The 13410-nt window shown below is 39.6% G+C and overlaps 1 protein-coding gene across 3 annotated transcripts in view; it reads left to right on the top strand.

Moving 5' to 3' along the window:
- Window positions 1-12478: 12478 nt before the first annotated feature.
- Window positions 12479-13410, top strand: part of LOC149775699 (glycosyltransferase 1 domain-containing protein 1-like) — a 30488-nt gene continuing 29556 nt past the window's right edge. For 2 of the 3 annotated variants that reach the window (XM_089943562.1, XM_089943564.1), the window contains exons 1-2: window positions 12479-12517; window positions 13205-13372. In XM_089943562.1, coding sequence (XP_089799688.1) covers window positions 13299-13372 — 74 coding nt within the window. In that variant the 5' untranslated portion in view covers window positions 12479-12517; window positions 13205-13298. Of the gene's footprint in view, window positions 12518-13204; window positions 13373-13410 lie in introns of those variants that run through there. The other variant, XM_089943565.1, reaches the window with a different exon arrangement.

The raw sequence follows: 13410 nt of genomic DNA on the forward strand, positions 1-13410 counted from the left end.
GCCTTGCGATGGGTACGATGCTGTACGTTGTGACCTTAGCGATTCCGTAAAGCATCATGGGAACTTTAGTGTCACTACCCTATTATGGAAAGTGATGCTGTGCGTGTCAAACCTGAAGGATGCGAAAGCGATCCGCTCGTCCTCTTGGACATTTTACTGGGTTTCGTTTTAAAGGGGAATGTTCACCTTCACGTCTACCCCCCTACGGATGTCATCCAGCCCTGAGCAAACTCCTGTTCATGTCACCCAACCCTCATCGAAACGAACCTGTGAAAGACGAATATTCGTTGCCTGTGCGTTTGTCGGAATACTGCGACTTTGAAAATCGTCTTCAATCGTTCAAAGGAAAATGGCCTAAGTATCTGGGAGGACCGACCCCCGACGAATTAGCCAGAGCCGGATTTTTCTACTTGGGCGAAGGAGATAAAGTCAAGTGCTTCAGTTGCGATGTGTCACTTCACCACTGGGAACCGCAAGATTCGGCCTACGTAGAACATGCTCGATAGTCACCGAATTGTCATTACTTACCCTTAGTGGGACCGAGACATTGAAGTAACTTACCATAATCTGTTCATGGATACTTTACACGAGAACATTCGTGCTTTGCCTGTGGAGTTGAGAGAACGCATTTACCGAGAACTGGTCAAAATACAAGTGAAACGTAAAGAACAATTGCATCCGTTACGTCACCGGTGTTTGAACCACTGGTACCTGAATGCTTTAAAAGGACTGATTCAGTTGAAAGTGTTCCATTGGACAGACATTGATCAACGATCCCCTAGTTTTAAAAAGGATTGGTTTGCTATTGATGATTCTATCTACTACATTGTAAACTTACTGCATCGAATTCCAGAGGAAGAGTTAATTAATTACCAACATCTTGTTCACAATGTCAACTTAGTGAAACAGGAAACTTCTGAACGAATTGTAACGTGTAAATTAGTAACTAAACGATTTAAATTCGACACTGAAGTAAAACCATGTCTGTGCAAACAATACATTTCTTGTGTCAGACAAAAGAGGATTTAGTATGACCTATTCATGGATACGTTGCTAGAGAACATTCGTGCTTTGCCTGTGGAGTTGAGAGAACGCATTTACCGAGAACTGATCAAAATACAAGTGAAACGCAAACGCAAAGTTATTCAACCGTTTTTAAATTATGCTCTGTTTCAAATTATAAGAAGACTGATTATGAGTGGATATTACATCAGACACAAAGGTAAACGAGGCTATTGGCCACCACCCAAGGATTCCAAAAACAGTGTATATACTTATGGATACTTTACAAGAGAACATTTTGGGCTTGCCTGAGGAGTTGAGAGAAAGGATTTACCGAGAGCTGGTCAAAATACAAGTCAAACGTAAAGAACAATTGCATCCGTTACGTCACCAGATCTTTAACCACTGGTACCTGAATGGTATAAGAGGACTGATTCGTCAGAAATTGTTTCAGTGGTCAGACCTTGTTGAACACTTTGAGTTAGTGAATGAACTAAACGTTCGTAATTTTGGTTACTTCGAGATTCACCTACTGCAACGCATTGAGGAAGACGAGTTAAAGGATTACCGACATATTTTACGTGGGATCTACTTAGCGGAAGAGGAAACTCCTAAACGAAGTCTGGCGTTTCGGTTACAGTATGCAAGATTTAGATTCCCTACTGGAGAACGAAGATGTCTAGTTAGAAATTACGTGTATTGCTTCCGAAACAAAGAGACTATAAAATCAGGTTGCCATGCCACAACTTTTATCACATGTTATCCAACAGATTCCGTGGAAGGAACTCAATGACCATATTCAAACCGTGGATCATTACCATCGATTATTACAAGAACTATATCCATTCAATTTGGGTCGACAAGTGGTGTGTGTCTTAGTGACTTGTTTTCTGGGATTTCGTTTACCAGCCGATTCTTTGTGGACTCTTTACGATCAGTACTTACCACACCCCCCATGGCCTTAAATGGTCACGAAAAACTCCTTTTGCTCAAAGCCTTGCGTTTTCATCTGGATACTTCTCGACCTCAACAGGAAAAAAAGATTCGTCAACTTTTAGCTACCGAAGACGTGTATGACGATGTGTGTGTAGCTTGTGACTAAAACCCCCATTGGACAGATGTCCGTGCCTGGAAAGAATGGGATTTTGAAGCTTGGACCCAAGAAATGGCCCAGTATGCACGAGAGTTGTTCAAGGAAAAAAGTTACTTTTCAACCCGTGTTAGTGACGGTGCCAGAAGAACCCGTCACACTGGACGGGACTGTCGTGGACAGGCCTGAAAGACCCTTTCGGGAGGACACTTGTGTGACCTTACCCCCTACTATAGAACTGGTCAGAACTTTACCCAAAACATGTTGTACAGACACTTGTTTTTATTCCACGCTAATGGTTATCATGTGCCTTTTATCCTTGTACTTAAGCCTTTGGCTTTTATGTATGTTGTCCTTCGTATTCATGTTTAAAACATTCAATAAACGTGTTCTGAAAAAAGTATATAAACTCTTGTCTTGTTTGTTTTCGTGTCACAAGTGACATTTCTCACACTATGGCTACCTCTGCTGTCTCTGCTCCCTCTTCCTCTACTGTCAAAGTCATCGACGAACACTTAGATCGTGCCAGTTGGGAGGCTTTGTATCTTCGCCATCCCTTTAACATGCTCAATGCTGGACCTAGCGGTTCAGGCAAAACCGAATTCGTCAAACGTTTGATCGAACATAAACATCATTTGATCGATCGACCACCTCAGCGCATCGTGTGCTGTTACAAAGAGTGGCAATCGGCGTACAGCCTCTTGCGAGAAAGTCAAGGCGATTCCATCGTGTTTGTGGAAGGCATTCCTAAAGAAGACGACGTCATCTTCCTTGACTCCCGTCAAACCCATTTGGTCATTTTTGACGACATGTTAGGAGAAGACGAAGAAGAAATTAAACTGTGGTTCACGCGCAAAGGGCATCACCGTAATGCCAGTGTCGTTTACATCATCCAAAATTTGTTTCAACAAAGTAAAGCCCATCGCACCATCAGTCTCAATGCGCATTACGTGGTCTTGTTTAAAAGCCCTCGAGATAAATCGCAAGTGCAAGTCTTAGCCAAACAGTTAGGAACGCCTTGGCTGACTCAGGCGTACGACGATGCCACTCAAACGCCACACGCCTATTTACTCGTCGATTTGAAACCTACGACCCCCGAGGATTTGCGATTTCGTACCCACTTGTTTCACCACTGGTGTCAAGACGGAGGGCCTGTCCTGTACACGTCTCCGTCCTCGACTTAATTTCACTCCACAAAAAAATCTACAAAAACCTCAGACCCTTTTCGTCTGTCTCACACACATTTTGAACATGACGTTCCTTCAGTCGCATCTTCCCGTCAAATTGATTCGTGCCTTGTATGGCATCAGTCGAGAAAAAAATCCACAAATACGAGCTCGTGTCTTAGAAGCTAGTCTCAAAGAAGTCTTACGATGGTTCACGGTGACGGCACGTCAAATACTCCAAGGAATCATTCAGATTCCTCATCAAACTAAACGCTTTTTCGATCGAAACAAAGTTGCTTTGACAAAACTGGCCGATCCCCGCATCGACACTCAAACCAAAAAACAAATCATTTTGAAACCTGGAGGGAGCGGTACTCTAGGAGGGGTCATCATTCGCTCTCTCTTAAGATGAGATCGTAATGCCCCCAAAGTTCTCCCCAAGAAAAAAGTCAAAAGAAACTCCAAGAAGAAGAAAAAAAAGACCAGGTCCCCAAGGAGAACTTCTCCAGTGGCGAAACCCTCCTCTTACCAGACGCCACCCCGGAAAAAGAAAAGAAGCCCCCAGAAAAAGAAACAGAGAAAAAGTCCCCAGAAAAAGAAAAGGTCACAGAAGAAAACTAGTCGCAAGAGAGGCACTTCTTCTTCGGCCAGGACGCAACCTTACACTCGCAAACCACGATCTGCCACGGCGGTGACAGCGTCTTCGGCAGCCTCACGTTCATCCACTTCTCCGCTGATGACACCAAGAACTGAAGAACTGAAGAGTACTTGGAGACGTTGATCACACCAAGAACTTCTCCGTTGATGACCCCCAAAAGAACTTCCCCAGTGGCAGGACCCTCCAATTTAGTGGCAGTGGCTGCTGCTCACAAAGTACCTTCTCCCAAAATCAAAGTCCAAGAAAGATCGGGCATGTTACAAAGTTTACTGGATTTGTCCAAGCAAGAACTGGCTCGATTTAGTCCGTTGCGAACCCCTCCACGACGTGTCATGCCTGTCCTCAAACTGATACGACGTAAAGACAATCAGTGGCGACGCGTTCCAGTATAAAAAAGTCGGGGGTATCAGTGTTTTTTGGTGCTCCTGAAGACTCAAAGATGTCACCCTCCAGAAAACCCCAAGGAAAGAAAAGGAAAGGACTATCACCACGTTTAGTCAAACATGGGGACATGTTATCTGTCCTGTCCAAAGCTTCTCCACCTCTACGAAAAAAACTCATTCAATCGGCCTCCAAAGAGGTCATCGATACCGTGTGCGAATGTTGTTTGAACGTCTTGAAAGGCACGATCCCTTTGTCCAAACACCATAAACAATGCTTAAGCAAACATCGTCACGTTCTTCGCCAAATGGTTCAAAAGAAAATTCTCATTCGTCAAAAGAAGAAGATGTTGGTCCAACGTGGAGGCATTTTACCCCTCTTGTTAGGTCCCTTGCTGAAAGGAGTCTTGGGAACCATGTTGGGAGGGCTGGTGGGAGCAAGATAAAAAGACCCTCGGAAATCCCAAGATCTCAGAATCGACCCCTGACAACCCCATGGAAGGACGAAACCTAGCTTTAGTGCCTTACAAACGATGGATGGAATACCATCGGTGGCAAGAACAACGCACCCCGCATTTACCTCCCAATCCCAATTTGAGCGAGATGTCCCAGTTACAACACGAATTGCAGTCCTTGATGGATCGCCAAGATTTGTCCGAAACAGAAAAATCGAAAAAGTACGGTCAACTCTTGCAACGACTGCAACTCTTTCACCAAAAAGCTTTAGACGAAAGAGCTCTACCCACTCTGAAAGATTTTAAGACCTTGACGAAAAGTCCAGCACCATCACCAGTACCAGTACCAGTACCAGTACCAGTGACCAAGACAGAAAAAGGAGAAGAAGAAGAAGGGTTTCAAACTCCACCAGAAAAAGTACGCAAGTTAACAACACCACCTACCTCCAGAATTGGATGGATTAAAAAGATGATGGTCACCCCTTCTTCATCACAAGAGAAAAAGAAAGTGAAGACAGAAGTGAAACAAGAACCGATATCCCCCGCTCAGACATCCTCCTCTTCAACACCTATTGCCGGTCGCACACGCAAAGCATTGCAATCCAAGAAAGTACCCCAAGAGAAAAAGAGTAGCATCCTCCAAGAGTGGGTGTCTTATTAACACACAAACACAAAAAAATGGAAAAAGTCTTAGCCAGCATTTACTACGATCCCTCCCATCCTGCAGGTTACGTAGGAGTTCAAAAATTGTATCGTGCTGCCAAAAGTCGACTGAAAAGTCTCCGTTTACCTCAAGTGCAACGATGGTTACAAGAACAAGCTACCTACACTTTACATAAACCCATTCGACGCAAGTTTGCCAGAAGTCGCACCCGAGTGGAAGGCATCGATCATCAATGGCAAGCCGATTTAGCCGATGTCTCTCATTTGGCCAGCTACAGTCGTGGCTACAAATATTTGTTTTGTGTCATCGACGTCTTTTCCAAATTTGCCTGGGTCGTGCCCTTGACTTCCAAATCGAGCAGCGAGTTAGTGCGAGCCCTGCAACGGGTGTTGAAATGGCAAACGGACAAAGGCACCGAATTTCTGAACCAAGCTTTCCAAAAAGAATTAAAGAAACGTGACATTCATTTTTTTACCACCGAGAATCCCGAAACCAAAGCCAGCATCGTGGAACGTTTTCAACGCACTTTGAAAGAACGCATGTGGAAATATTTTACTCATCACCACACTCTGAAATACATCGACATCTTACCGCACCTGGTGCAAGCGTACAACCAATCTTACCATCGAAGCATCGGACGTGCCCCGCGAGAAGTGACTCCCGACAACGAAGTGCTGGTGTTTGAGCGTCTGTTTGGTACGTCCCCGACGAGGGCTGTCCCCACGAAAAGTGTAGAGTTGACAGTAGGAGATTGGGTGCGCATTGGCAAAACCAAACGCACTTTTGACAAAGGTTACTTACCTAACTGGACGACCGAATTGTTTCGCGTCACTGGACGAGTGCATGGCCGTGATCCTACCGTCTATAAATTGGAAGACATGAACGGAGAAGTGCTCAAAGGAACGTTTTATTTGCCCGAGTTACAACGTGTGACCAAAAAAGAAGACGACGTGTACGACATCGAAAGCATTCTTCAACGCAGAACCCGTAAAGTGGGCAAACGACTTGTCAAAGAAGTCAAAGTACGTTGGAAAGGATATCCACCCAGTTTTGATTCTTGGATCGACGCTTCGCAAGTCATCGACTATAAAAAGAAGTGACCGTCATGCCCTTTCACACAGACGCAGCTACGTCGACCACTCCTTCACCCAGTTCTTCTGTGCAAGATTTACAAAAACAATCCTTGTGGTGTGTGTTAATTTCCCTTGTCGCTCAACAGTCTCACGATTTTTCTCCATGTTAATTTCCCTTGTCGCTCAACAGTCCCACGATTTTTTCTCCATGTTAATTTCCCTTGTCGCCAGATTGTCCCACGATTTTTCTCCATGTTAATTTTCCATTGTCGCCAGATTGTCCCAAGGGGGTCTGTAATGCTAATTTACATTGTCGCTTGGGTATCCCACTTAACTACTTTCATGTTCTCTGAATAAATAATGTTTATGCATTAAAATTATTCTTCATTATTGGTTATGTTTCCAGATTCAAATTCGTCTGTTTCTATTCCGAAGTATTCTCTAAAATAAGAACATAAACTAATATTCATCAGGTTTATGGCAGGTCCTTTTTGTCATACCTGTTTTGGCAGAACATGATCTATTTTATTGATCATTATGGTGTCGGTGTACGTGTCTTGTGTCCATCCATTCATCCACACGCCAGATTACAGTTCATGCTAAAACTGTTTGGATTGAGCTCTTTCTCGTTAAAGGAAAAGTGGTCTCAACAAATATGTTGTTTAATATCTCTTTGGGTTTTTCCTATACAAGAAGGTAGACTACCTAAATAGGCCATTGCTGTTTATCAATGTCTGTATGATGCGCTCATAACTAAAGATTCTTATGTTTTTAAGTATGTTATTAGCTAATCATATATTGCTTTTTGCAAAATTATTATCAGTACCAAGTTACCTTCCTCGTCATAAACTCCTCTCTCTCTCATTAGAATGATTTCACATAAACGTTTGATCATCATATGGTGTTGAGGCATCTTGTTACATATTGGTTGAGTTCCCTGTTTAGATTGGCAGCAGTGTGAAATCTGTTTGATATGGATAGGATAACAGAGCATGAATTACAATGTTCACACATTTGATCTCTATCTTCTTCTTGACCCATGTGATTTGGGTCTGTGACATGTCAACACTGTAAGACCAAATAGTTTATATTATTAATGATCCATGACTTTCTTCCTTTTCTGTAGTTGTAAGAAAGTATCGTCCCTGCAGTAAAACAAAATATGACTCTGTTATGTTTAATTTGCAGTCGTCATGACCCATTGATTGTGTCAACATTAACTCGTCGAGAAACAAACACGTCCTGGAATGTTTGATGTAATTGAAACAAAAACAAAGAAAGAAGAAGAAAGAAATTTGTGAAATTTGATGATTTATACAGCACACTGAATTTAAAATATCCTATTAAAGATGCTATGGCATGATAATACATATTTGAAGTCGGTTTGGTTCTCAGCGGGGATGTTGTCATCGAAGACGCTAACGAGGATGCTATCACCGATGACGTAAATATCCGTATTCCACATATTACCAGCACATTATTGGAAAATGGACGTTACGTTGTATGGAGCATTCAAGCTCTTGTTCCTTTGCCATTTGTTCTGATAGATGTATAGGAGACGAATATGTAATAATTATAATTCTCTTTCAAGAAGAGGTTTTGGTTCTGGGCGCGGATGCCATTCGAAACTTGTGCTCATGGATAGACTTAGGTGGATTGTTACACGTCTGTAAATACTAACGTTATATCCTCTCTGTCTAAAACAAGGACTAGTGCTTATTTAATTTACTGGTGCATAGTGTAAAATATCATAATATACAGATATGTATTTTGGCTATCGACTTAGGTAGTGATAAGCATTGCTTAGAATGTCGAGGTTCTGAGCGCGGATGCATATCTTCAAATATACGTGTAAGAACGGATGCAAACATTTATACGGTACTTCAAAGCTCAGGTGCATGAATCATTGGTGTAAGTAAAACAACATGAAAAGAACGAACTATAAGAAATTTGTAGTTGTCTATAGAACACTGAACTTTAAATATGCAAGCAAAGATGTTCACTATTATGATAATTCTCATGACCCAGGCTTTTACAAAGAGAAATACATGCATTGGCTCTGAGCACGGATGCAAACATTGATACGTTATAGTATTGCTCAGATGCATGAATATTTGATGTAAGTTAGAGAACATGATAATCAGGAACAGAATGAAATTTCCTAATTTATCCAGTACACAGAATTTCAAATATGCTATTATAAATGTTACCTAGAGCATGCTATTGCATATATGAAGTTGTTTTGGTTCCCAGAGGGGATCTTATCATCGATGAAGTCAATGCCCGTATTCAACATGTTATCGGCATATGACTGGGACAAGTATGTGAATTTACATGCGGCAGTAAACATCTTATTCATTTTGTCATTTGTTTAGAAAGATGTATGAGTATCGGAACTCTACTTTTGCGTAATTTAATTTCACCAGGAAATCTTGGTTCTAAGCACGGTGGTTATATGTGAACTTGCAGCATTGAACAGACTTTGGTCGATTGTTACACTATATATCCTCGTGAAACGATGTTTTGTTTCTAAAATAAGGAACAGTCCTTTCATTTACTGGCGATTAGTATCAGCTGGTTATTGGAAACAATAGTATTATTGATGTTTATTTAGGCATCAACTTGTGCTGTGACAGGCAGTGGTAAGAAGGACGTGGTTCTGAGCGCAGATGCATCGCTTCAAAGAAACGAGTGTAGGAACCTTGCATAGGAATCACTTCTTGTGGTCAATGATTTAAGAATGAAGCTGCTAAATTATAATACCTAAAGATGAACAGATGTTAGATGATATACATGGAGATAATGTGACGTTTGCAGTTGTGTCAGAAACGAAATGTATATGACTCGGGCTTTTACAATGAGAAATATACAAAATTGGTTCTGAGCACGGATGCAAAAATTGATACGGTACTTTATAGGTCAGATGCATGAATCATTGCTGTAATTGAAATAATATGAAAAGAACGAAGAGTGTGAAGTTATTTGATTTATACAGGACACATATTTTTAAATATGCTATTAAAGATGTTACTTAGAGCATGGTATTTCATATATGAAGTTGTTTTGGTTCCCAGAGGGGATGTTATCATCGATGAAGTAAATGCCCGTATTCAACATGTTATCGGCACATGATTGGGAAAAGGACTTGAATTTATATGCGACTGTAAATATCTTATTCATTTTGTCCTTTGTTCTGAAAGACGTATGAATATCGGAATTGTACTTTTGTGTAATTTGCTTTTTACGATGAATTGTTGGTTCTAGGCACGGATGTTATAATGGAACATGCAGTCAAGAGTAGACTTTGGTCGATTGTTACACTACATACCCTCGTGGTACGATGTTTTGTTTCTAAAATAAGGAATAGTCCTTTCATTTACTGCTGATTAGTATCAGATGGTTATTGGAGACAATAATATTACTGATGTTTATTTAGGCATCAACTTGTGCTGTGACAGGCAGTGGTAAGAAGGACGTGGTTCTGAGCGCAGATGCATCGCTTCAAAGAAACGAGTGTAGGAACCTTGCATACGAATCACTTCTTGTGGTCAATTATTTAAGAATGAAGCTGCTAAATTATAATACCTAACGACGAAGAGATGTTAGATGATAAACATGGAGATAATGTGACGTGTGCAGATGTGTAAGAAACGAAATATACATGACTCATGCTTTGACAAAGAGAAATATATAAATTGGTTCTGAGCACGGATGCAAAAATTGATACGGTACTTTATAGGTCAGATGCATGAATCATTGCTGTAATTGAAATAATATGAAAAGCACGAAGAGTGTGAAGTTATTTGATTTATACAGGACACATATTTTTAAATATGCTGTTAAAGATGTTACTTAGAGCATGGTATTTCATATATGAAGTTGTTTTGGTTCCCAGCGGTGATGTTATCATCGACGGAGTAAATGCCCGTATTCGACATGTTATCGGCACATGATTGGGAAAAGGACTTGAATTTATATGCGACTGTAAATATCTTATTCATTTTGTCCTTTGTTCTGAAAGACGTATGAATATCGGAATTGTACTTTTGTGTAATTTGCTTTTTACGATGAATTGTTGGTTCTAGGCACGGATGTTATAATGGAACATGCAGTCAAGAGTAGACTTTGGTCGATTGTTACACTACATACCCTCGTGGTACGATGTTTTGTTTCTAAAATAAGGAATAGTCCATTCATTTACTGCTGATTAGTTTCCATAAGGCATCAAATTGTTAAATAATGTGACGTGTGCAGATGTGTAAGAAACGAAATATACACGACTCGGGCTTTTAGAAAGAGAAATATTTAAATTGGTTCTTAGCACGGATGCAAAATTTGATACGTCACATCTTAGATCTGGTGCTTTGATGTAAGTGAAATAACATGAAAATCACCAACATTATGAAATTTGTTGATTTATTCAGCACGCAGAATTTCAGATGTGCTAACTAATATGATAAAACATACGTGAAGCTGTTTTGGTTCCCAGTGGGGATTTTATCATTCATGATGTGAATGTCGTTATTCTACGTGGAGATAAATTTACGTCTACAAATGAGAAAGAAACCCAATATATATTAGTCATTTTCGTAGAGAAATACACAAGTTGGTTCTGACCAGGTATGCTAAAATTGAAATGTTAGGTTGATGTGAAGGAAGCCCAGTACATTTTACTTATACACATACAAACACAGATGAATAAGTTGGTTGTTTATACTGGTGCTATAATTCATATGGTACTTCATAGCACATGTCCATATATCTTCTCAGGAACACGAAACAATAGAATTCCATGATATTCGTTGATTTCTGTACATTTGCAGAATAGACTATATTTATTATTGTGTTGTAGAGAAACACGAATCTAGTGGCTGGTTTAAAGTACGGATGCAAATATTTGAGTGGTATTACATACCCCATATTAGTAGGCGCTACATGACAGAGCAAAAGCGCTTCGTGAAGTTCCTAGATTGACTAGATTGATTATTGGACACAGAATTTGAATAAACTTAGGAATGATTTTGAGTATTGCTAGAAAATGCCTTTAATTGTTTGGGTTACTGGTGAAAATGTTATGATCGCTGATGTAAATGCTCGTATTCCACAATTTAATGGTTACAGGATTTAAAAAATACAACCCCCCAGCCAAAAAAAAAAAATGTTCTGAATTTGTACAGTGATATAGAGATCTGAAACTTTGACATTTCTTTTGAGATCTGTATGCGAGACTTATAAAGAAATTTAAACATTCTGAAAGAAGTGGGGCTAGTTCGAGGTGAGGATGGTGTAAGGGAGACTGCAATACGATTTATAATTACGTCCATTGTACTACGAATCGTTTGTTCGTTGTCAGGATTTACCCATATTAATCGAGGATTCCAAAAGGTCCCTTAATTTCACCTGAATTTTGTTAAGGTGCGGTAGCTCGTGCGCTTATTTAATTCATATCGCGAGTGTATCTAAATGAGAGAGATAGAGAGAGAGAGAGATAAATTTGTGAGATTCACTGTTGCTCTGTGTGACGTGTGTGTGTGTGTGTGAGAGAGAGAGAGAGAGTTACTGATGATGTCATATTTAGTAGCAGAAATAAGTTTTGAGGTTAATATTTTGGAAAGAAATGTTCTTTGTAAACGTAAGAAATATATGTGGTGACTTAGTCATGTTGAATTGAAATATCAAATATGAGAGAGAGAGAGAGATGTGTGTTTTCATATGCCTTCGCTTTATTACAGTACTCCGTGCACGAAGAAATATTGTTATTTCACTTTACTTGAAGAGGCAGAGGTAACACATTTATTATCTCTTTTGTTGTTAAGAATCCTATTTACACACACTCACACATGATCTTTTTTGTTCTAGTTCTTCTTCTTCGTACAATTGCTAATAAAGGGAAATTACTCTTGAATTGGTTCTCAGCGTGGATGTTTGGCAGTGGTTCTAGCTGTGGACTTCCGGTTCTTCTCGCGGATGTGCACTGCAAGACACTGTTGATGAAAAATTGTACACGGAAGATCATGACCTGATACACGGTAATGATGGTTTCTTTGAAATATTTTCAAATCGTGTCTACAAGCTTTCGTTACAAGTGTACTTGTATGCCCCAGATGACTGCTGCTTTCGTTTTCCGAATTAATATGTAAAATATAAACGTGTAATAATTGGATCATATTTGTAGAAATTTTGATTAAATTTTTTTATTGAACTGCATACTCTCTAACATTTAATTTGAAGAAATTATGCCAAGTACAGCACTTCAGAATCAGTGCATACTTGATTTTTTTACAATTGTTAGATATATTCCAGTTAAAAATTAGAATATTTGCAGAAGTTAGTACTTTGTTATTCATTAATTATGCCTTTAAATGATAAGAAAAATATATTTCTTCACTTAAAGAGACCTATCTTGTCAGTTTTTGAAAATCAGATATTTTTGCAAAGATTTAAACTGCTGAAACATACTTATTGACAAATATGCACTTATTGTCATTTGTCAAGATCTTGAATTAGTCTACCTGGCACAGGTAAAAGTATAGAAACCGCAAACAAGGTTTATATCACGAAAAATTCTGATAGTTAAAGTTTTTACATAAAACCTATCCTATGCATACTTTTAGTAAAGTTGATCAAACTCCTTGACTTGATTCTGGGAAAGCTGTCTTTTGACATGATCAAATTTCACATATTTGTTGGGGATTTTTTTTTGTTTTTTTCTTCAGGAAGTACATGGTCTGACGTGTTGAGAAGATATACCATTGTGAAATATTTAACATGGTCAACAAGTAGCTGTATAACCCAGCATAGTGGCCAGCAATGACTGTCAGTGTTCTTCTGATCACCCCCATGAAATCTTGCGCTGGTAACAGCACAACCATCCAGAGAATTATGTAATGATAATCAAATAATTATAATACAACAAACATCG

The sequence above is a fragment of the Sinohyriopsis cumingii genome, chromosome 19, assembly GCF_028554795.1.
Source record: "Sinohyriopsis cumingii isolate HCF-2022 chromosome 19, ASM2855479v2, whole genome shotgun sequence".
NCBI lineage: Eukaryota > Metazoa > Mollusca > Bivalvia > Unionida > Unionidae > Sinohyriopsis > Sinohyriopsis cumingii.